This window comes from Monodon monoceros, unplaced genomic scaffold (genome assembly GCF_005190385.1).
Source record: "Monodon monoceros isolate NGI ecotype Baffin Bay Population unplaced genomic scaffold, NGI_Narwhal_1 Super_Scaffold_17, whole genome shotgun sequence".
Classification (NCBI taxonomy): domain Eukaryota; kingdom Metazoa; phylum Chordata; class Mammalia; order Artiodactyla; family Monodontidae; genus Monodon; species Monodon monoceros.
The window spans coordinates 12,632,189-12,653,170 of NW_021703773.1; the positions used below are offsets into that span (position 1 = coordinate 12,632,189).

At 35.9% G+C, this 20,982-nt stretch overlaps 1 protein-coding gene across 2 annotated transcripts in view; it reads right to left on the reverse strand.

The window, feature by feature from the left end:
• Nucleotides 1-20,982, reverse strand: part of TNKS (tankyrase) — a 177,642-nt gene that overhangs the window by 40,321 nt on the left and 116,339 nt on the right. For both annotated transcript variants that reach the window (XM_029226259.1, XM_029226260.1), the window contains exons 10-13: nt 20,588-20,679; nt 20,417-20,495; nt 3,803-3,974; nt 1,667-1,746 (exon numbers count right to left, since the gene is read on the reverse strand). In XM_029226259.1, the coding sequence (XP_029082092.1) occupies nt 1,667-1,746; nt 3,803-3,974; nt 20,417-20,495; nt 20,588-20,679 (423 nt within the window). The remainder of the gene's footprint in view (nt 1-1,666; nt 1,747-3,802; nt 3,975-20,416; nt 20,496-20,587; nt 20,680-20,982) is intronic.

The window sequence follows — 20,982 nt, forward strand, 5'->3', positions numbered from 1 at the left end:
GTTCGGCTGCTTTTACCCCAGTTCTTTATATTCTAAGTTAGCTTGTTTTTTCCTTTGCAGAGAACAGTGGCAAAATGGGGATGAGGTAGGGAATGAAACCCAATTTATTTTATGCTTTTATTAACAAAAAGAAAGCCAATTCGGCTTATTAAATATTTGCTTTTTACTATTTGGAAGTTCTTTATCCTCTATTCTATTTCAATTTCTTTTTGAATGCCAAGGCAATTTTTATATCCTTCCTACCTGCTTCTCAAATACTTTACTCAGCAAACAGCCATTTTTTCTAATAACTAATTTCTAATGCTTTCTAAAGCCTCTAAGGAAGGAAAAGTTTACCATGCTTAATTCTCACTTAATTTGTGCTTTGTTTTCTTCTGCCATTTCTACTCTATTCATAAAAATATAGTTGGCCTTTATTGTGAATGGATTATTTAAGAAACCTGGAAGCTGTGGCATGGTTTCTAATACATACAAGATGTAGGAATTAAAACCTACACATTAAAAAAATAATAAACTATTAATTTAATTATAATGGGCACACATAGCAATTCTAGCACTGGGGTTATCATGCTGTGATACAGAAAAGGAGTCCTAATCGCTTTTATATTTTAAAATTTTATTAGGATACATTTCAAATGATAAAAGTATTTTTAAGAAAAAAATATATAATTTCAGATCTAAGAGAAATTTAAAAATTCTCTCTAGTGGCTGTTATGACTGACATTTACTATTTTCCTTTAAATAACTTAGATGTTAATGTAAGATGGAAGAGAGGCTGGAAGTAGCCACATAATGCAACAAAAATAAAATTTCTAGGCAACAGAGTTTAGAAAGCATTTACTGTCATTTTCAACCAGTATACATCATCGAGAGTACTAAAATTTGTTTGCTAAAAATCACAAAAACCAAGTTTGCTTAATAAGAAACGACAATAAGAAACGAGCAAGATTAGTTTGTAAAAAATAAGCTGGTAAGATTATCAATACCAAATTTGCAATTAGCCTTTCTTTAAAAAAAGGAAAAAAAAAATAAAACTACAAGACCAATCCCCAAACAAAAATAAAACTCATACCCCTTTCTGTTATCTTCTTCCACACATGAATGATTATAGAGGGGAAGTGTATGTGTTTTAAAAAGGCATATTCAATACTAGAATATAATTTTGTATTTGAAAAAATTCAATCTATAATCATTGTTTCTGCACCACGAGTAAAGGCTGATAAAATTTCCTTGGCAAAAGCAATGACAGAGAAAAGAAGATCCATCTTCTGCATATAGTGAATTCCAAATGGCTGCAGGATCATAAGGATGTTTTCCTAGAGCAAATGTGAGAATCTCTTGGAAAAGGTCAAGAACATTGTTTCAAACTTTACTACTACCTGGGCTTGAACTAGCTTGGGAATTTATGAAAGTGGCCAAAATAACATCTAATAAAAGTGGAAATAAAAAGAGCATTCATATAACCAGAAGTAAAGTGACTAGAAAGTGGTTTAATGTACGGCACATACTAGGAAAACCTTCACAGTTAAAGATCTCTCCAGTTTATGGATCTACTCTGCTCATCCCTTTTATTGTTTGGATTTGAGTAGTTTCACTTACAAGCCTAAAATGAATTGGTAAGCAAAGGTTCCACAGAGCTACCCAAGACATTGAAGCGCTGCCTTACCTTCACAGTTTCCAAGTCTCCGGCTTTAGATGCTTCTAAGAGCCGATAGTCGACATCAGAAGTGCGTATAGGTGTACTTTCTACATGAAAGAAAGGAAAGAGTGCTGTTGGTTTTTAAGGAATCACAGAGTAGCTAAGGAGGGAAAATTATTTGGTGAATGGAAAGAGAGAGGGTTAAGGTGTCAGAAATTTCTAAGATCTAATTTAAGGTTTTGTGGTGTCTTACTTCAATCTATATCCACCTTATCATAAGCCAAATTCAAACAAATTTTAGGACACACAAATCCTCTCCATCCCAATTACTCTGTCTTTCAAATTTTATGGTCAAAACTTGGCAAAGGGGAATGGAGAAACACAGGACCATGAGATCAAGGACATCTTTATGATACATTGGTCTTTCAAAGTGTTGGAGCAAAGCTTTGCAATAGATTCTGTTATGTAAACCGAGGGAAGCCACTCAACTTTCAGTACTTAATGTTTAGCCTTTCTTTTTGGTCTCAATTTCTACACTATGAAACAGAAGTAATACTCCTGAAATCAGTGACCTTAGAAAATATAATCAGTGTACAATAAAGGCCTACTAAATACAGAAATTTGTTTAATTCGCATTTATGGCTTCAGGGAAATGCAATTTAAAATGTCTTAAGAGGTGTGATACAAATGTTAAATAGAATATAATTAAAACAGGCTGTTAAGTCTAGAAGTTATGAGGCTAACAAATGAGTTATTCTGATTAATCCAATACTATAAACAAACCAAAAATTCATTATACATTGGCCCAAATAAAAAGATTTTTAAAGAAAACAATGCTTATCACTCAAAGTATGATCATGGACATTAAGTATGGCTTTTATAATGCACATGTGTACACACACTCATGTAACGCAAAAGAACTTAAGTCCAGAAAACCTGGATTTAGACTGGGCTCTATGTGATGATGGACAAATCATTTGATAGCTTAGTTTTCGCACCTATAAAGTGAGCGTTGGTTGGTTTCCCAGAAATTCTCTTCCAGGCTTAAGATTTCAATATCTTGTGGCCAGAGACACCTTCCTTGAGCCCAGTGTCCAAACGGGAAGATCAAGGGATGCTATAATAAGGTTTCAGATTTCAGAAGAAATACTTCAGCTCTTTCTAAAGTACTTTATTCAGGGAAGTGAGTTTTACAGAGTAAGATAGGGCATTTAATAAAGATTTTTGGAAAGGTCTCTGTATAGTTAGGTCATAGTATCTATGAATTTCATTTCTGGATAGTAAATGGATGCTATAAAATATTCATAATAAAGAGGGTATGCTGCGTCTGATGCAGAAAAGAACTACTGCATTATACGTAGGGAAAGCAGCAGACTTCTGATTCCTTGCCTGTAGCCTACTCCATTTTACTCTTTCAGTTTGTTAGGTCATTCTACAGCAGACATAATCCATGGAAAAAATTAAAAGAATGAGAAAGAAGAGTCAATTATATTAAATTTCTTTTGTAACTTCTTATTCATTTTTCAGTAGGCAGACCGTGTTATTTCCTCTGATTTGGGGGCTTTGGAAACTAGTATCTATTTTTGTAACAGTTTTATGTTTGATCGCCCGCAATAAACGAGATACTTAAAGTATATAACACTGTGCTAGGTAGGCACTGTAACACTCAGTAGGATTTTATAATTATATTTAAACCAGGAAAGACAAGATAATATCAGAATAGCACAATGAAGAATTACAGAAAGCAGAATATAACACACGTAAGAACAAATAATTATAAGATCATTACCATATGAACGATTTGTAATTTTCCCTATTTGATAGATTTCGGAGCAACTGTAATTCCACACTGTTTATAGGAGTTTTAAGTAACCTTTGATCATAACATCCATAAGTCAGGTTTCCAACTTAACACTAAAAAAATTAAAGAAAATGGTTGCCTCTCTTCATGACACCTACCTCAACCCCACCAAAACAGGCTGATGGGCAGAGCCACAGGCTAAACTGCAAGCAAGGAAAGGCAGGAAAAATATTCAGGCAAAGAAAATACTCCAAAGAGCCACTTAAAACAAGGGGCACAAAGTTTGTCTGTGGAAAGAGTTTATCAGTGGACAGACATGGAAGAGGAAGAACAGAATGTAATGTCTATCTATTTGAACTTACCACTCAGAATCTGCTGCACTGCTTCGTTCCCCATCTGTGCTGCTGTAAAGCCTTGTAAAGAGATGATGGAGGGATCAGAGCCGTAACTCAGTAGCAGGCGGCAGGTCTGCAGGTGACCGGCAAGGGCAGCTCTATGCAAAGCAGTCTGACCAAGGGTGTCCAGTGCATTCATCTGAAAAATCATTGGGTGGGCACATGAGATCGAGCAGCTATTTTTGTCCCCTTTTACACCCTAGCGAATAAATTATGAGAAAAATCAACTGTCAAAGCTTTTTGAAAAATACCACAGACTATTCATTATTAATTCTCGCTTACTGATTCTAAGAAATACCATCTTCTTAGCTGTCTTTCTCTGACCACCTTATTGAAAATTCTAACATACCCATCCTTTCCCTGAACGACTGTCTTCCTGTCCATCCTCCACTCCCTGCCACTCTCCTCACAACTAGGGGTCTCTGTAAGGTCCCTGAGGGCTGGGACTCTTGCCTGATGTTCACTGCCTGCCACGTCGAAGATGCACATTAAATACTTTTGGATGAATGAGTTCTACCAAACTTGTTCCCGGAATATAAAGACAACAGAATAAGTAAGCAAAGACAGTCAAAGTAATTAATTATATTTCTTTTCTAATTTTAGTAAATGATTATGATAGAATGCCCCAATTGAATTACACATTTAACCAAAAACCTGATTTGAAGATTCAAAGGTTCCATTTTTAAAACTTTGAAGAATTATAAAGGAAGAATAATTTTAAGACTGTTAAGACAATGTTAAACTTTGGAATCATGTTTATAATTTGATCAAAACTACCTAGTCCTAACCTGTTTTCTAGGATACCCCAGTAAAGACTCTACTCCACTCAGACCAAAGTCCATGTTCATTGTACATGTTGCTTCTTTCAGAGAAGCCCTTGCTCTGCCTTTCTGGATTATGAGATCCAGTGCAAGTCTCACCTTTTCTAAGAAATCTTCCTTGATTACTTGAAGCCTTGCTGATTAATTCCTTTCTGAATACCTATGTCAATTCAGCACTATTTTATAAATTAGAACACAGGGATAGTGTTTGTTTACCAAGTAAAACTAAGGTTACTGAAAAATGGAAAGTATTGTATAGGTTTTCTGGGTCCTCTAGAAAGCTCCCGTTAATGGTACATAGTAAATTCTCAAATATATGCTGGTTGGTTATTCAAAACACTTGGGTACCTCCACCAAACACAAGATTAAGAAAAGAAAGGATTTAAGACAGTCTCCCTGTCTCCAGTTTTTCATTGTTGTAAGGCTGTGACACTTCAGGCAAGGGTTCGAATAATTTCTTTTTTTAAAAAATTTTATTTATTTTTTTATACAGCAGGTTCTTATTAGTCATCAATTTTATATACATCAGTGTATACATGTCAATCCCAATCGCCCAATTCATCACACCTCTCACCCCCCGCAGCTTTCCCGCCTTGGTGTCCATACGTTTGTTCTCTACATCTGTCTCAACTTCTTTCCTGCAAACCGGTTCATCTGTACCATTCTTCTAGGTTCCACATACATGCGTTAATATATGATATTTGTTTTTCCCTTTCTGACTTACTTCACTTTGTATGACAGTCTCTAGATCCATCCACGTCTCAACAAATGACACAGTTTCGTTCCTTTTTATGGCAGAGTAATATTCCATTGTATATATGTACCACATCTTCTTTATCCATTTGTCTGTCGATGGGCATTTAGGTTGCTTCCATGACCTGGCTATTGTAAACAGTGCTGCAACGAACACTGGGGTGCATGTGTCTTTCTGAATTATGATTTTCTCTGGCTATATGCCCAGTAGTGGGATTGCTGGGTCATATGGTAGTTCTATTTTTAGTTTTTTAAGGAAGCTCCATACTGTTCTCCATAGTGGCTGTATCAATTTACATTCCCAACAGTGCAAGAGGGTTCCCTTTTCTCCACACCCTCTCCAGCATTTGTTGTTTGTAGATTTTCTGATGATGCCCATTCTAACTGGTGTGAGGTGATACTCGTAGTTTTGATTTGCATTTCTCTAATAATTAGTGATGTTGAGCAGCTTTTCATGTGCTTCATGGCCATCTGTATGTCTCCTTTGGAGAAATGTCTATTTAGGTCTTCTGCCCATTTTTGGATTGGGCTGTTTGTTTTTTTAATATTGAGCTGCATGAGCTGTTTATATATTTCGGATATTAATCCTTTGTTGATTCGTTTGCAAATATTTTCTCCCATTCTGAGGGTTGTCTTTTCGTCTTGTTTATGGTCTCCTTTGCAGTGCAAAAGCTTTCAAGTTTCATTAGGTCACATTTGTTTATTTTTGTTTTTATTTCCATTACTCTAGGAGGTGGATCAAAAAAGATCTTGATGTGATTTATGTCAAAGAGTGTTCTTCCTATGTTTTCCTCTAAGAGTTTTATAGTGTCCAGTCTTACATTAGGTCTCTAACCCATTTTGAGTTTATTTATGTGTATGGTGTTAGGGAGTGTTCTAATTTCATTCTTTTACATGTAGCTGTCCAGTTTTCCCAGCACCACTTATTGAAGAGACTGCCTTTTCTCCATTGTATATCCTTGCCTCCTTTGTCATAGATTAGTTGACCATAGGTGTGTGGGTTTATCTCTGGGCTATCTTGTTCCATTGACCTACTTTTCTGTTTTTGTGCCAGTACCATATTGTCTTGATTACTGTAACACTGTAGTATAGTGTGAAGTCAGGGAGTCTGATTCCTTCAGCTCCGTTGTTTTCCCTCAAGACTGCTTTGGCTATTTGGGGTGTTTTGTGTCTCCATACAAATTTTAAGATTTTTTTGTTCTAGTTCTGTAAAAAATGCCATTGGTAATTTGATAGGGATTGCATTGAATCTGTAGATTGCTTTGGGTAGTATAGTCATTTTCACAATATTGATTCTTCCAATCCAAGAACATGGTATATCTCTCCATGTTGGTATCATGTTTAATTTCTTTCAGCAGTGTCTTATAGTTTTCTGCATACACGTCTTTCGTCTCCCTAGGTAAGTTTATTCCTAGGTATTTTATTCTTTTTGTTGCAATGGTAAATGGGAGTGTTTCCTTAATTTCTCTTTCAGATTTTTCACCATTAGTGTATAGGAATGCAAGAGATTTCTGTGCATTAATTTTGTATCCTGCAACTTTACCAAATTCATTGAATAGCTCTAGTAGTTTTCTGGTGGCATCTTTAGGATTCTCTCTGTATAGTATCATGTCATCTGCAAACAGTGACAGATTTACTTCTTCTTTTCCAATATGTATTCCTTTTACTTCTTTTTCTTGATTTTCTTCTCTGATGGCTAGGACTTCCAAAACTATGTTGAATAATATTGGTGAGAGTGGACATCCTTGTCTTGTTCCTGATCTTAGAGGAAATGCTTTCAGTTTTTCACCACTGAGAATGATGTTTGCTGTGGGTTTGTCATATATGGCCTTTATTATGTTGAGGTAGGTTCCCTCTGTGCCCACTTTCTGGAGAGTTTTTATCATAAATGGGTGTTGAATTGTGTCAAAAGCTTTTTCTGCATCTATTGAGATGATCATATGGTTTTTATTCTTCAGTTTATTAATATGGTGTATCACACTGATTGATTTGCATATACTGAAGAATCCTTGCATCTCTGGGATAAATCCCACTTGATCATGGTGTATGATCCTTTTAATGTGTTGTTGGATTCTGTTTGCTAGTATTTTGTTGAGGATTTTTGCATCTATATTCATGAGTGATATTTGTCTGTAATTTTCTTTTCTTGTAGTATCTTTGTCTGGTTTTGGTATAAGGGTAATGGTGGCCTCATAGAATGAGTTTGGGAGTGTTCCTTCTAAGAGGCTTGTGCAGGTTTCCTGATGGGAGGGACTGGTGGTGGGTAGAGCTGGCTGTTGCTCTGGTGGGCAGAGCTCAGTAAAACTTTAATCTGCTTGACTGCTGATGGGTGGGGCTGGCTTTCCCTCCCTGTTGGTTTTTGGCCTGAGGGAACCCAACACTGGAGCCTACCTGGGCTCTTTGGTGGGGCTAATGGTGGATTCTGGGAGAGCTCCTGTCAAGGAGTACTTCTCAGAACTTCTGCTGCCAGTGTCCTTGTCCCCACGGTGAGCCACAGCCACCCCCCACTTCTGTGGGAGGCCCTCCAACAGCAGGTAGGTCTGGTTCAGTTTCCCCTGGGGTCACTGCTCCTTCCCCTGGATCCCGATGCCCACACTACTTTGTGTGTGCCCTCCAAGAGTGGAGTCTCTGTTTCCCCCAGTCCTGTTGAAGTCCTGCAATCAAATCCCACTAGCCTTCAAAGTCTGATTCTCTAGGAATTCCTCCTCCTCTTGCCAGACCCCCAGGTTGGGAAGCCGGACGTGGGGCTCAGAACCTTCACTCCAGTGGGTGGACTTCTGTGGTATAAGTGTTCTCCAGTCTGTGAGTCACCCACCCAGCAGTTACGGGATTTGATTTTGCTGTGATTGTGCCCCTCCTACCGTCTCATTGTGGCTTCTCCTTTCTCTTTGTATTTGGGGTGTCTTTTTTGGTGAGTTCCAGCATCTTCCTATCAATGACTGTCCAGCAGCTAGCTGTGATTCTGGTGTTCTCACAAGAGAGAGCCAATAAATTCTTAATGGTGTTCACAAGATTCACCATGAAATGCTGACAAATTTAATTATATCACATTTGCCAGCAGAAAAATGACTGTTTATACATAAACAACATAAAAGCACAGCCATTAGCATGTATTAATGGAAAACACAAGTGGTCAAACTAAACTTCTTGAATTTTTCTGTGAATATTTCTGTTATGTCCTCATCACAGGAAAAAACTTTAAAAACATTCTAATCATTAACATTTTTCTGGAAATTGGATAAGACACCCACTAAATTATTCAATTATAGTGATGGAAATCCATAATCCAGCTCATTAAATCATGGGAACATGGTTTCAGAACTACTACTATGAAATACAGATCTTACCAAGTTATTCCTCACCCCAAACTCAGTGACTCTTCAGTGCCTTCACATAAACTTGAATCCCTCAGCGTGTCATTGAAGACCATCTGTCATTTACTTTGATACCACCTCTCCCACCTCTCTTCCCACTATATTTTTCTTCATAATCTGATAGGCCTGCTATGCTCCACCTTTATTAGATTACCCTGGAGCCCCATTTTCTAAAGGTGTTAGTTTCTAAAGTCATCGTGAAAGGTAAAATTTGCCTTTGGTCAAGATTATCCTTTAAGATGCCTTAGCAATGCGATGGTAGAGACAGATGTAAAGTTTCTCAGTAAATCCAACACCAGCCAGTTTCACTTCCAGTGTCTAAGCAGATCAACTGAACACCAGATAAAGTACAGACAGTATTTTTAAACATTAACAACACACTATGTGTAAGAAGCGGTTCTCTCTATTAATATGCATGGTGGAACTGAGCGCAATATAGAACACTGCAGATTCACTTCTTCCGCCTCTTACTCATTCTGGGACATGCACTCATGGAGTGAAATACTGAGCAAAAATCACTACTCACTAATATAAGGAAGGGATGCAACTACCATTTACTAAGCACTTGCTAATATTAGATGCTACATGTAAACTGTAAGCTATTTAAAAGCAGAGACTATGACTTAACCTTAAATGTAACTCTTCCCTCTACCCTAAAGTACAGGAGAGACCAGTGTAACACAAAATTCTTTGCTTTAGTAAATGTATATATTTTTCTTTATGAAATAATTCTTCCCTCAAATTCTAAATAGTTTCATAGCAACAAAAGAATATCCATGGAGTGCTTCATCAGACAACAAGGCTGAAGCACTACAGGAAGTCATAGAAAAGTATCAGCGAATAATGTAATAGAAGCACTCATTCCATGGAAATAAGTAGAATAAAGAAACTAGAGGGACTTCCCTGGGGTTCCAGCGGTTAAGACCTCGCCTTCCAATGCAGGGGGTGCAGGTTCAATCCCTGGTCAGGGAGCTAAGATCCCACATGCCTCGTGGCCAAAAAACCAAAACATAAAACAGAAGCAATACTGTAACAAATTCAATAAAGACTCTTAAAGAATGGTCCACATCAAAAAAAAAAAAAAACTTAATAAAAAAAAGAAACTAGAAAAATTTGGTGAGACTTTGTACAACCCACTTAGAAAGAACGACAATCAATAATAGGGAAATATTAAACAGATATTCTATAAGGGTTTTTGTGAAGAAGAATTATTCCTCTCTAGAAGCAAATGTCAGAAACTTCTCCAATTCCCTGGTCTCAGGGCTCCGGGCTTTCCCGTCTCAGGTCATAGGATGACTGCGGCAGCTGCGCTCCACCAGTGCCAGGCAGTCTTACCCAAGGCCAAAAGGGAAGTTGCCGACATCTATTTTAAAAGAGAAGAAAGCTTTCTCAGCGAACCTCTCCTTATGGTTGGGGCCAGAGATGGTTTGTGGGCCCATGCCTTTACCAGGCACTAGTAAGGACGAGATAAGATCATCAGAACTGTCTCAGACCCTCAAGCTTCTCTATCTGAACAAAACAGAGCTCTACGGAAGGACTTGGCAAGCTTTGATCTGCGGGCCAGCTCCAACCTACTGGTTTTGTGTGGCCTGCAAGCTAAGAATAGTTTTTACATTTTTAAATGGTTACATTTTAAATGGCTATATAAGTACCTACCTAAAATCCTCTATTTTGTCTCTTGGCCCACAAAGCCTAAAATATTTACTATGTGGACTTTTAAGAACACATTTACTGAAAAATGATTACTGGATGGGAAATCGACTCTCTGCTTGAGTCATTACAGATCTTTAAATTGACTCAAAATTGAAAAAAGAAAAATCAAGGTCCCTAACTCCCTCTCATATCTAACTTGATCAACACCCTTAAGGTTCTACCTTTATTTGTTTATCAGTCAGTCATGGGTTAGAATCAGGGCTCTCTATAAAGTGGGCAATCTAATTTTTTCCTCCAAATATTCTGAAGTGGTTCAAGGCACAGAAGTACAAAATGTGTGTGATAAATTTATTCCTGGAGGGCAGCAGTAACTATGCGATATGACTAGAGATCAATCCCCGTCCCCCGATTTTTTAAATGAGTCACCTGGCAGGATTTGTGTTGCTGCTCTAGTTCAGTTTCACAGTGAAGAAGGGTGATATATTGGAGCCAGTGTAATTTTATTTTGTTGTGATGCCAGAGAATTGTAGGGAACTCTCATTGTTTAAAGGGAGTTCTCCTAAGTTTGGATTTATTACTCTAATCTCCACCATTCTGTAAGTTACATAAATGGTAAATGACAATAATTCACTCTATTGGAGGAGAAATAACAGGAAAAGATTAAATGACCTGTGCAGGTCATCCATAAAATCAATGCTGGAAACACTGAAAAAAAAGGGCCAACTCAAGTACAGAATATAGTCCAGAAGCTAGAATATCTCTTGACACAACACTGTTCTTTGTCCTCTTGGCTTTGATGACTGTGACTCACACTGTGATAATTCTTCACTCAGGCAAAATACTTAGGCTCAACAACATTCAAAATATTCTTTATATACGAGTCAAACTCTTAAAAAAACAGAGAGACAAAACAAATATACAGTCTAGTATTATACATATAATTAAGTGCCTAAATGGTCATTCAAACTGAGCTAACCAAATAAATGACATTGCCGCTCACAAGGAATCTTCTAGGAACTTTCAAGTTATACAGCTATATATATGCATTGCTGTCCATGAGTTTTGTTTTCAACCTAAAAAATTTATTTGACAGATTGATTTTATATACAGAAGCATTAATTTATTCTTCATATTTTAAATAGATACAACTTTAATTCTTAATATATATGTATTATTTGGAATTACCAGCACACTTACTGAAGAAATTCAGGAATGTTGGGACTGATGAAGTCTTTTTTAAGACACAGTTTTATTTTCCTCTATCCCAATCTCCACCACAAGGATATGACAGAGGATGTCTTCAAAGACGCTTAGCATTCTGCACTAAAGAGATCTGTTTTCTCTAAAGTACAGAAACTGCCTCAAATAAGAAAAATGTTATATTTAATGTGTTACACCTCAACTGTGGTAATTAATGGTTAGAACTGGCTTAAGATACAAATTCAGAAGGTGTGAGAAGAATAACAGATGTCTGGCAGTTTTAAAGACAAACGTTCTTTTTTTTTTGTATCTGGAGATAACAAGCTGAGGTATGTATCTTTATTTCTATTTGAATAGTAAGAATGACTTTCCTAAAGAGGATAATTTGATAAAATGATATAAAACCACAATGGTATGTGACCTGAAATGTATAGGACATAAAATTATGATTAAAAAAATGCCAAAAACAGTTTTGGAAACCAGCAAGCAGACCATAAGGAAATGGTTAAGGGGATTCTTTCAAAAATCAGTGTGAACAGCCTAGTCTCAACAGCTAACCATGAGGCTCAGTTCATCTCTCGCTTAGACTTCAGCTATCATTGTCCACATCACTCATTTAGTAATTCATCATCAATTGTTCTGTGACATTTCTGTACTTAGGCATGTAGACTCACATTATAATTTTACGTTAACTATGAACATGTGTACATCCCAAACTAAACCTGATTTTGAGTAATCTGAGAGTTGAAAACAGTCTCTGTATTATTTTAGCTAGAGTGACAATTTTTTTTTCTGCCCAAATCAGGATACTTTGGAATTAAAAGCAAACAACAGTTAAAAAAAATTAACAGGCATTAATAAAATCTACAAAAGAGGGATAAAGACAGGAATCTGAAACAGGTCTATGCCCTGGTAGACAGAGACTACAACCTAGGGAACAGGTAGGTGGCAGGCATGCTGTAATATTTTTAGCTTGAAGGTAAGAAACATTACTCGACATCATCCCTTTTTATAAAAATCTTAAAAGGCTAACTTTGTTGAATACTGCTAAATGATTGCCAACTGTTATACATATACCTTGAGTCTACATTTCTGTAATTGGTTTTCTAAGAGAAAGTAGTTTCCTAGGATGTTATCTATCTTCCTGAAGCAGGATTTGTTCATGCCGTCTGCCTATTCAAAATTTCCAGTGGCTCTCCAAGTACCATGAAAACAAACCAAAGCTCTCCAGCTGAGACCAGCAAGATCTTGTTCCAGCATATCTTTTCAGATTTTCACCATCCCCCATGGACTACCTATTACTCCACCTACTGAACTAACTAATCATAACTTCTGACTAAAAAACTCCTTTGCTTTTCAGATTGAGTCATTATTTAAAATGTATTCTTTGTATTTTGTCTATTTCTATATATCTAATTCTTGGACATTCCTAGCTTAAATTCTATTTTCTTCATGGAATTTCTCCATTCTTTCCCCTAGCCTGCCACCACTAACAGAAGTAATTGGTCTCTCCTCTGAATAGCAATCTACCTGTACTTTCCAACCCGTATAACAGATATTCAAGTAGACTGTGTTAGACAAGACTATTTTTAGATTTTAAGTCCCTTAAGATAAGAATCTTTATCAAATTCAAACTTCCTATATACCTCATAGTAACAAGTGCAATACCTTGTACACCGGTTGTTTGAAAATGGTTGGTAAATGGAGGGCTCAAAAGAATGACAAATTAGTAAATTCTTATGATAAAGAATACTGTTTTCAACATACTACTCTGTATACTGAACAAACACTAGAGACTATCAAACTATTCTCTAACCAAAAACCATGCATTTCTTCTTTCTCTAGAAATCTGGAGGGAAAAAAGTTAAATGCCTGTGTTGATAGAATTGTTTAATATTGAAAAAACTGATTCACTTTATCTATAATAAAAGTATAATTTACGTTTTTACAGATATTTACAGGCCATTGTTATCCACAGTGGGATATACACAGTTAAAAGTATCTCCTGTGAGGAATGAAATAAACAAAATAAGCAAAAATTTAATTCTTAGCTAGAATTCTGCTACAGTAATCAATATTTTACTCTAATAGGTCTTTAATCCTTTAATGTGTTATGAACCCACCAGAGTATGGAATCTAAGAAGTTAAATTTTAATTTGAGAAAAATTAAATTTGAGAAACATGAAACTAGATTAATGTTTACTAGCCAAACTTGAGTATTATTATTTGTAAGCCTTCAATATTCACATGGAATTTTAAAAGGGACAATCAAGTTCTCTGAAAAGAGGTATATTATATTATAATGGTGCATACTTTCTTCGCTTTCTTAAAGGGGTACTTACCTTGCCCACATGCCCTAACTGTCAGAGAAATAAGTTGCAGAGAGCACAGCTGATTAGACTCGAGGTGCCAATCCCATGGCTGTGCTAAACAAACTGAAGTCTTATTCATATGCTCCCTTTCTCATCCCTGAGACTTGGGAGAGATGGCAGCTGCAGATGGTATATTTTTAAGCCAAAGGCTTATAAAGTAGGGGCTGAAAAGACCATATTTGGGCCATAGAGAAGTAAAACAGAAAAATATAGTCTATAAAAAGAAGAATGAAGCAGATGAACAAAGACTAGCAGAGAAAAGAAAGCCACAGAATCTCAGAAAGAGAAAGAGAGACAGACACAGAGAGAGAATGGCAGCCAAGGTAACAGTTTCAAAACTTGTTGTTCCAGCCTTTTGCGAATCTCAGCTAGAATTCCTGCAGATTATTTCTTTGGGATTAACCACATGGTTATCTCATAGAAGTAATAAGCAGGCATGTATATAAATAAGTATAAAACAGATTTCTACTTATGTCTAATCTAGATTCAGTCAATCTAACTGAACAGTAACTAAAATGTCTCTGAGACACTGGCCCCTTTGGACTTTATTTTGATATGATCAAACTTCAGATATTATTTGAACTATAAAAGCTACTTTGGATCTATATCTTTAAAAGCACTTTAACACCTTTGGCCTAATAGAATCTGCTTATCAATCCACCTCTAGAAGAGCATTAATAAAATCCTTAAAATAAGCTAACACATTTCTCCAAAGTGAGCAAAGGTCTTGATCACTCTCAATATGAGAAATAAGCCCATTTAATGCCAATGACTATTGACACAATTTCTTCTTACATACATTATAAATAAATCTGTCAAATTAAGACATACGAACATCAAAAAAGAGTTTTCATGTTTCACACATTTAACAGATGCTCACTAATGACAAAACAGCAGTGCTTTCATGTATGAAAAAAAAGCACTTCTGAATTAAACCTTTTGTATCTGCTGTATTAATAATACCGTATGCAATTGGGGCTTAGGTTGTACTTAATAATGATAGCAAACAAGGCAGTAGCAACAGAATGCAGAATGCCAGGGTACATTAACAATAATAAAGAAAAAAGGATAAAATCTTCATGTCTTTCCCATTTAGGCCTTACAGTAATCTTGCGAAGCAGGGGTTGGTAGAGATAATTATTAATTTTTTAAGATACAGAAGTTTACTCCTATAAAAGTGGATTTCTCAAATAAGTTGGTTAATAACCCCATTTTCTTATAACCATCCTTTCCTTAAGAGTCATTTGTTTTCTGTCCTTTTGCTAAATATTGCCTGCTTGCCTCCCTGGACCCACATCCACCCTCCACCCTGCTCTGTGTCCTGGGAAAATCACGTGTATGGATCGCATCAATGGGCTCTTTTGGTCTTTAACTTTTCGCTGTATTTGGCCAGTGGGAAGTAATGACAAGGGGACTGGTGGGAAGGAGAAGAGTGAGGAGTATGGATTAGATGTAGCCTTTATCAAAGGCTACAGATGCTGTCAGGTGGCCTGCTCTATACAGCGCCCCTGCTCCTTGCCCCTTCAGGCCCAGGATGATGATAGCGCCCACTTGCTGCTGGTACTACCTCATCCCTTGTTGATTTCCTAAACCTTGCCCACACCTTTGTATATAACTCCTTTATTAAACTTTCCTCAAATTACCCACTCTGAGTGTGCTATTTATTGCCAAGACCCTAACTGATACAATTTTCTACCTCTATATCTTTGGAACACCTCCTTCAAAAGCTACCAAGGCCCTTATATGAAAATTGCCAAGTTAAATGGATCGTCTACCTTGGTTTCTCTCTGCAGCACTAATCACCTGTTCCTTCTTCACACTCCGTTGCACTCAACAGACACCATGATAAGCCTTTCAGTTCCTCTTCCCACTACTGTTCCACAAACATGAGTAATCCTCAAAGGTTATTCCTTGACTCTCAACTCATCTCTCCATATTCTCTACCAGGAACCTTCCTCATTCCCACAATGTATGATCACTATGTCAATGGCTTCCCAATAGATCTTTCTAATCCTAAGCTCTCTTTCATACTCTAGTGCTGTATTTCCAACCACTAGTTTTATTTAATGTCCCTCTATCATATTAACTCCAAGTATAAAATCATTACCAAGACATAGGACACCAGTATTTCTTTCTAGCTTTCTTACTTCCTTAATTGTACCACCACTTTCTAAGTTTATTCCAGCACCCAATTCATTTCCAACTACCACCATTTTCTAAGTCTATTCCAGCACCCAATTAGTCTTTCCAAATGGCTTTCGTCTTTCTCTTCCTTTTTCATTACTGATGCCACTAAATTGGTTCAGGATTAGCTTCAAGTTTGGTAACTGCTTTAACTTCCAAACTATTTCCCACAGTATCTAGCTGACAATCTTTATCATTTTACAACTCAATGTTGAGCTAGTGGATCAAAACAAATTATAAAGGGATTATATACATCTCTTAAATAAAATGTAGATAATTAAAGGAAATATATAGTATATAAGTTTGAAAAGACACATATAGAAAAAAATACAATGCTCATACTTACTAGCAATCAAAGTATTTTTTGTGTGCCAGGTACTATACAACATACATATATATATAAGCTCATTCAATTTTTACCAAAAAAACAAAACGAACAAAAAAACACCCTTGTAGGGGAGGTATTAATACCCACATATCACCAATGAGTCAACTGAGGTTCAGAGAAATTAAGTTCACAGTCATAAAACTAGAAAGTGGAAGATTCTAAACTGAAAACTGTATCTATGTTACATACACAATATGTTTAACTTGCAGAGTGAACCTGTACTTTGTATTTATTACCAAGTTTTACACAAAAGAATGCTTTGGCTTATATAAATATTACTAAGTTCTATTTGTCTAAGTAAGACAAGTTAGTTAATGGTATTAGATCTCCCTACCAAATTCTCTGCCTTTTCTGATTTAGTAGTCTTAGCTTGAGAACTAGGTTCATCATGAGGAGGGGAAGGCAGCAGAATGGTAGAAGCAGCCTAAGAGGGCTGAATCCTAATTTGGGAGTGGGGCTACTTGTTCAGAAGGTGCTTTTAGAATCAAATGGAAACAATGAGTCGTTCAAACATCAAATTGGAACCACAAGTTGCCCAGAAAGAACACTAGGCAAGCAAACATTAGGGCCCAACAGTAGCTAAGTTGGGTCTTTATAGTGAGCTTTTACTAATGCATTAGTCACCAGATAAACTAGCCCTGAGGGACAGCAGTTTGCCTTGGGACCAGGAAATGAGTGAAGGGGAGGATGGAAATTTGTATCTATTGGTTCCTAACCCTGATTAAATATGACTTTTTTTCCCATTTAAAGTGCCTAGTCACAGGAATTCTCAATTTTGTTGAACTGAAGTGGAAGGACTAGGGAAGATATACTAGTCTAAAAGGCATTCTACATCACTAGCAGGGTGGTTAAAATTATACATGACCCACTGATAAATTGTGACGTTACTGATGAGAATGTACTGTGAACATGAAGGGCAGAAAAAAGATTTAGAACCACAAACCTAGAGTAATGCTGACTAGGATAGGTTATATAAAATAATGTTATTTCTCACTGAACCTTCAGGAAATAAAATGACTCGTGGGAGACAACAAAGAGATACTTTCCCAAAATGAAGGGCATTATTAATGGTTATTCAAGAACATTAAAATGCCATAAGATATTTTTAAAAATAGGTAAACGATAAACATACCATGTTCTTAAGTGTAGCAGAAAGCCTACTTAGCTTATTATTTTGTTTGATAGAACAACAAGACATTATTTATGTAACAGTGCAGTAGTTGTACCCTGAAAATAGGTAATAAATCTGTAGAACTCTGTTCCTTTCATTCCAGCTCATCCTGTTTAATTAAAAACATCAACCGTCCTTTTAAAGCAAGGATACACAAATTTTTTTGGATCATGCACCTTAGGAATAAAAAAAAGTTTTAAGAACCATCTCAATATACATTTATGTACATTTATAAATTATAACCAAGCAGGGCTAAACTAATACATAATAAATATATACAAAATTTATACAAAAAAATTACAAAGGATGGGAAAGAGGTAAAACAATTAAAAATTTAAAAAAATTTTAAATTATTAGTCGTACAAAATATCATTTGGCTCAATTAAAAGAAACTTAAAAAAATCTTATAAAAATTATGTTGTAGATTTGAGGGTCTGATTTTAAGTTCATTTTCAATAGTTGGTCCCATTGGCTAGATTAGCTAAAAAGATTTCACATAGATATGTAGTGCCCCTGGAAAAAGTGCATTGTTAGCAAAGCCTTCTAAATCACAATGTTTATTTTTTAATGTAATTTACTAATTATGCTAAGGTTTTAACTGAATTCTGCTAGTAAAATTGCATTTTTCTTGATTCTTGCAAACTTATTATGAGGTGTTGCATTAAAATATTTTTAATAGGTTCAAAAACTACCTGAACACAAATTTAAAAACAAAACAAAAACTTTAAAACAGGTTAGAAAATCCTGTTGTTGCCCAGTTTTTAAATTATATAGATATGACAGATGGGTGATAAATACACATAATTTTTTGGCAACAAAAATCACAAAACAGTGGATATTTTCTAAAAATCTATTTTCAAAATGTCCTCTTCATTTGTTAAAGTTCCTTTTAAAGAGCAGTTACTTTCTCATTCACTCTAAAATATGTAACTTTCACCTTTAAGGTTCTGATTATGTTTCTCTTTAAAAAAAAAGTACCTACAAACAAGTAATAGTCATTTGTCACCACAGAACTATCAGCAAATTTTGAACTTCCTTATTTTCATTAAAAAAAAAAAAAAAGGCACAACAACTAAGTACGTCAACCCGAAAATCCTGATTCATAAAATAGCCAGATAAACTTTTTATTCTATAAGATTGTCATGGTCATTCCCTCTGATTTTCAACAACGATATTTATCAAGATTCTACCATTTAGGATAATACCCATAAATCTACTCATGTAAAGTGCAATGTGTCACAAAGTGCTGAAAGTGAGCAGACGAGTGAGTGTACCACGGTCAATGCCCCCACACACAACTCATGTTCTTCCTCACGAAACACCTTGGGCTCTGACATGACTCAGACAGGCTGACACATGGACATAATGAGAGTGCCAGCATCAATCTGTGTATGAAATATTAGTACAGTAAGTCCCCTACATATAAACCTTCAAGTTGCGAACTTTCAAAGAAGCGAACGTGCGTTCCCATGTCCAATCATGTAAGTTAGTTCACATGTCTGGCATACATTTTTACATGAATGCATCCTCTACAAGTGGTTCTGCTTTTGTATACTTTACAGTACTGTATAGAGTACAGTGATACAGTATCATTATTTCAAGCCCAGGATGTCTGGAAGCAAGCATAAAAAGCAGTGGTGATGTAGCTGGTACTGCCTAAGAAGCGCCAGCTGCTGTGCTGGACTACTGTACTTTTCAAGGTACTGTACCGTAAGATTAAAAATGTTTTCTTTATTTTTTATGTTTGTTTTTTATGTGTTACTTGTGTGAAAAGGATTATAAACCTATTACAGTACAGCACTATACAGCCGATTGTGTTAGTTGGGTACCTAGGCTAACTTTGTTGGACTTAAGAACAAATTAGACTTGTGAACATGCTCTTGGAACAGAACTTGTTTGTATGTAGGGGACTTACTGTAGATCTTAACTTTTTCATTTGTAAATAAATTACTATTTTAATAAATCAAAATTCTAATATTTTTTTCCTATACCCAATGGCTCATCTTGTATGTTCCATAGAGTGTCTGCACCCTACTTTGGGGACTCCTGCTTTAAAGTATTCACTCTTGAGGATTTAAAAATCTGCAAGTTCAAGTACCTCCGAAAAACAACCAGTTTGCTTCCCTTCAAGCAAATTTTCCTCAAGCAATTTATGGAGTCATGGAGTTACAGATAATGTCACTCAGACAATGCCAATAAAAATTGTTATTAAAATTTTATTTCTTTATATTAAGGTTATTTGAGAAAATTATTATCATTACCAGTTTGAAGGAACAAATGTTCTTTAAAATAGGTAGCAATATTTTACCTACCATTTACATAAATTACTTTCTGATAAACCGTAATTGATGTTGACTACCAAAATACATCAATTCCAATATTAAGGTGAAACAATATAAAGTTGAAATGTATTTCAAATGATAAGACCATAGCCACCTTTATTGCTTTATAGAAGAATGATAGTAAAGTACAATATAAAACACAGGTAATTATCTCTATTAGTAACAAGATTTAAATCAGCTTTAAAGGAGAATCTATGAATTCAAATACATGCTAACAGTCCTTTATAAGATTAATTTCTTCGGGAGAATCAGAGAGAATAGTCTTAAGTGCAGCTAGCTACTCAATGCCAAGGTTGGCACCTTATCTCAGGCATGAGCCTTACCTTTGCTCCATGTTTATGTAGAACTTCCATGACATCATTGTGGGCCCTTTCTGCTGCAACGTGCAGGGGCGTCATGAAACTACGGAGAGGAGGAAAGGAAAAGGTAATCTCCTAACTTGTACCACACTTTCCCTTTAAGAACTGAGCAACTCCTTCTGCAACTGCACTTACTCTTTATTTTTTTCATTAACATTTGCTCCTTTTCTAAGTAACAATTCTGTCACTTGTTTGCGTTTGGGATGCAGGGAGGCCACAGCACAGTGCTGTAAAGTAAAGAAAACCAAGTTAATAAAATAAACTTCTATGTAAAAATAGATTTCTGAATTGAATAGCACCTACTGACTATTTAAAACACTGTTATCTCAAAACATATATTTTAACATTATGGAGATGATCAAAATTCCTCCTAAATACACTGGGAGTATAAAACATAAGCCTTTAAACCAAGGTGAAATTATGCTCTCAGTTGAGCAGTAAGAGACTTCATTTCTTTCCCTTCAGCCAATAAATAATTATCCAGTATATATTTACTTGAAGGTATCAGAATACTGCCTCTCCAAAGCTAC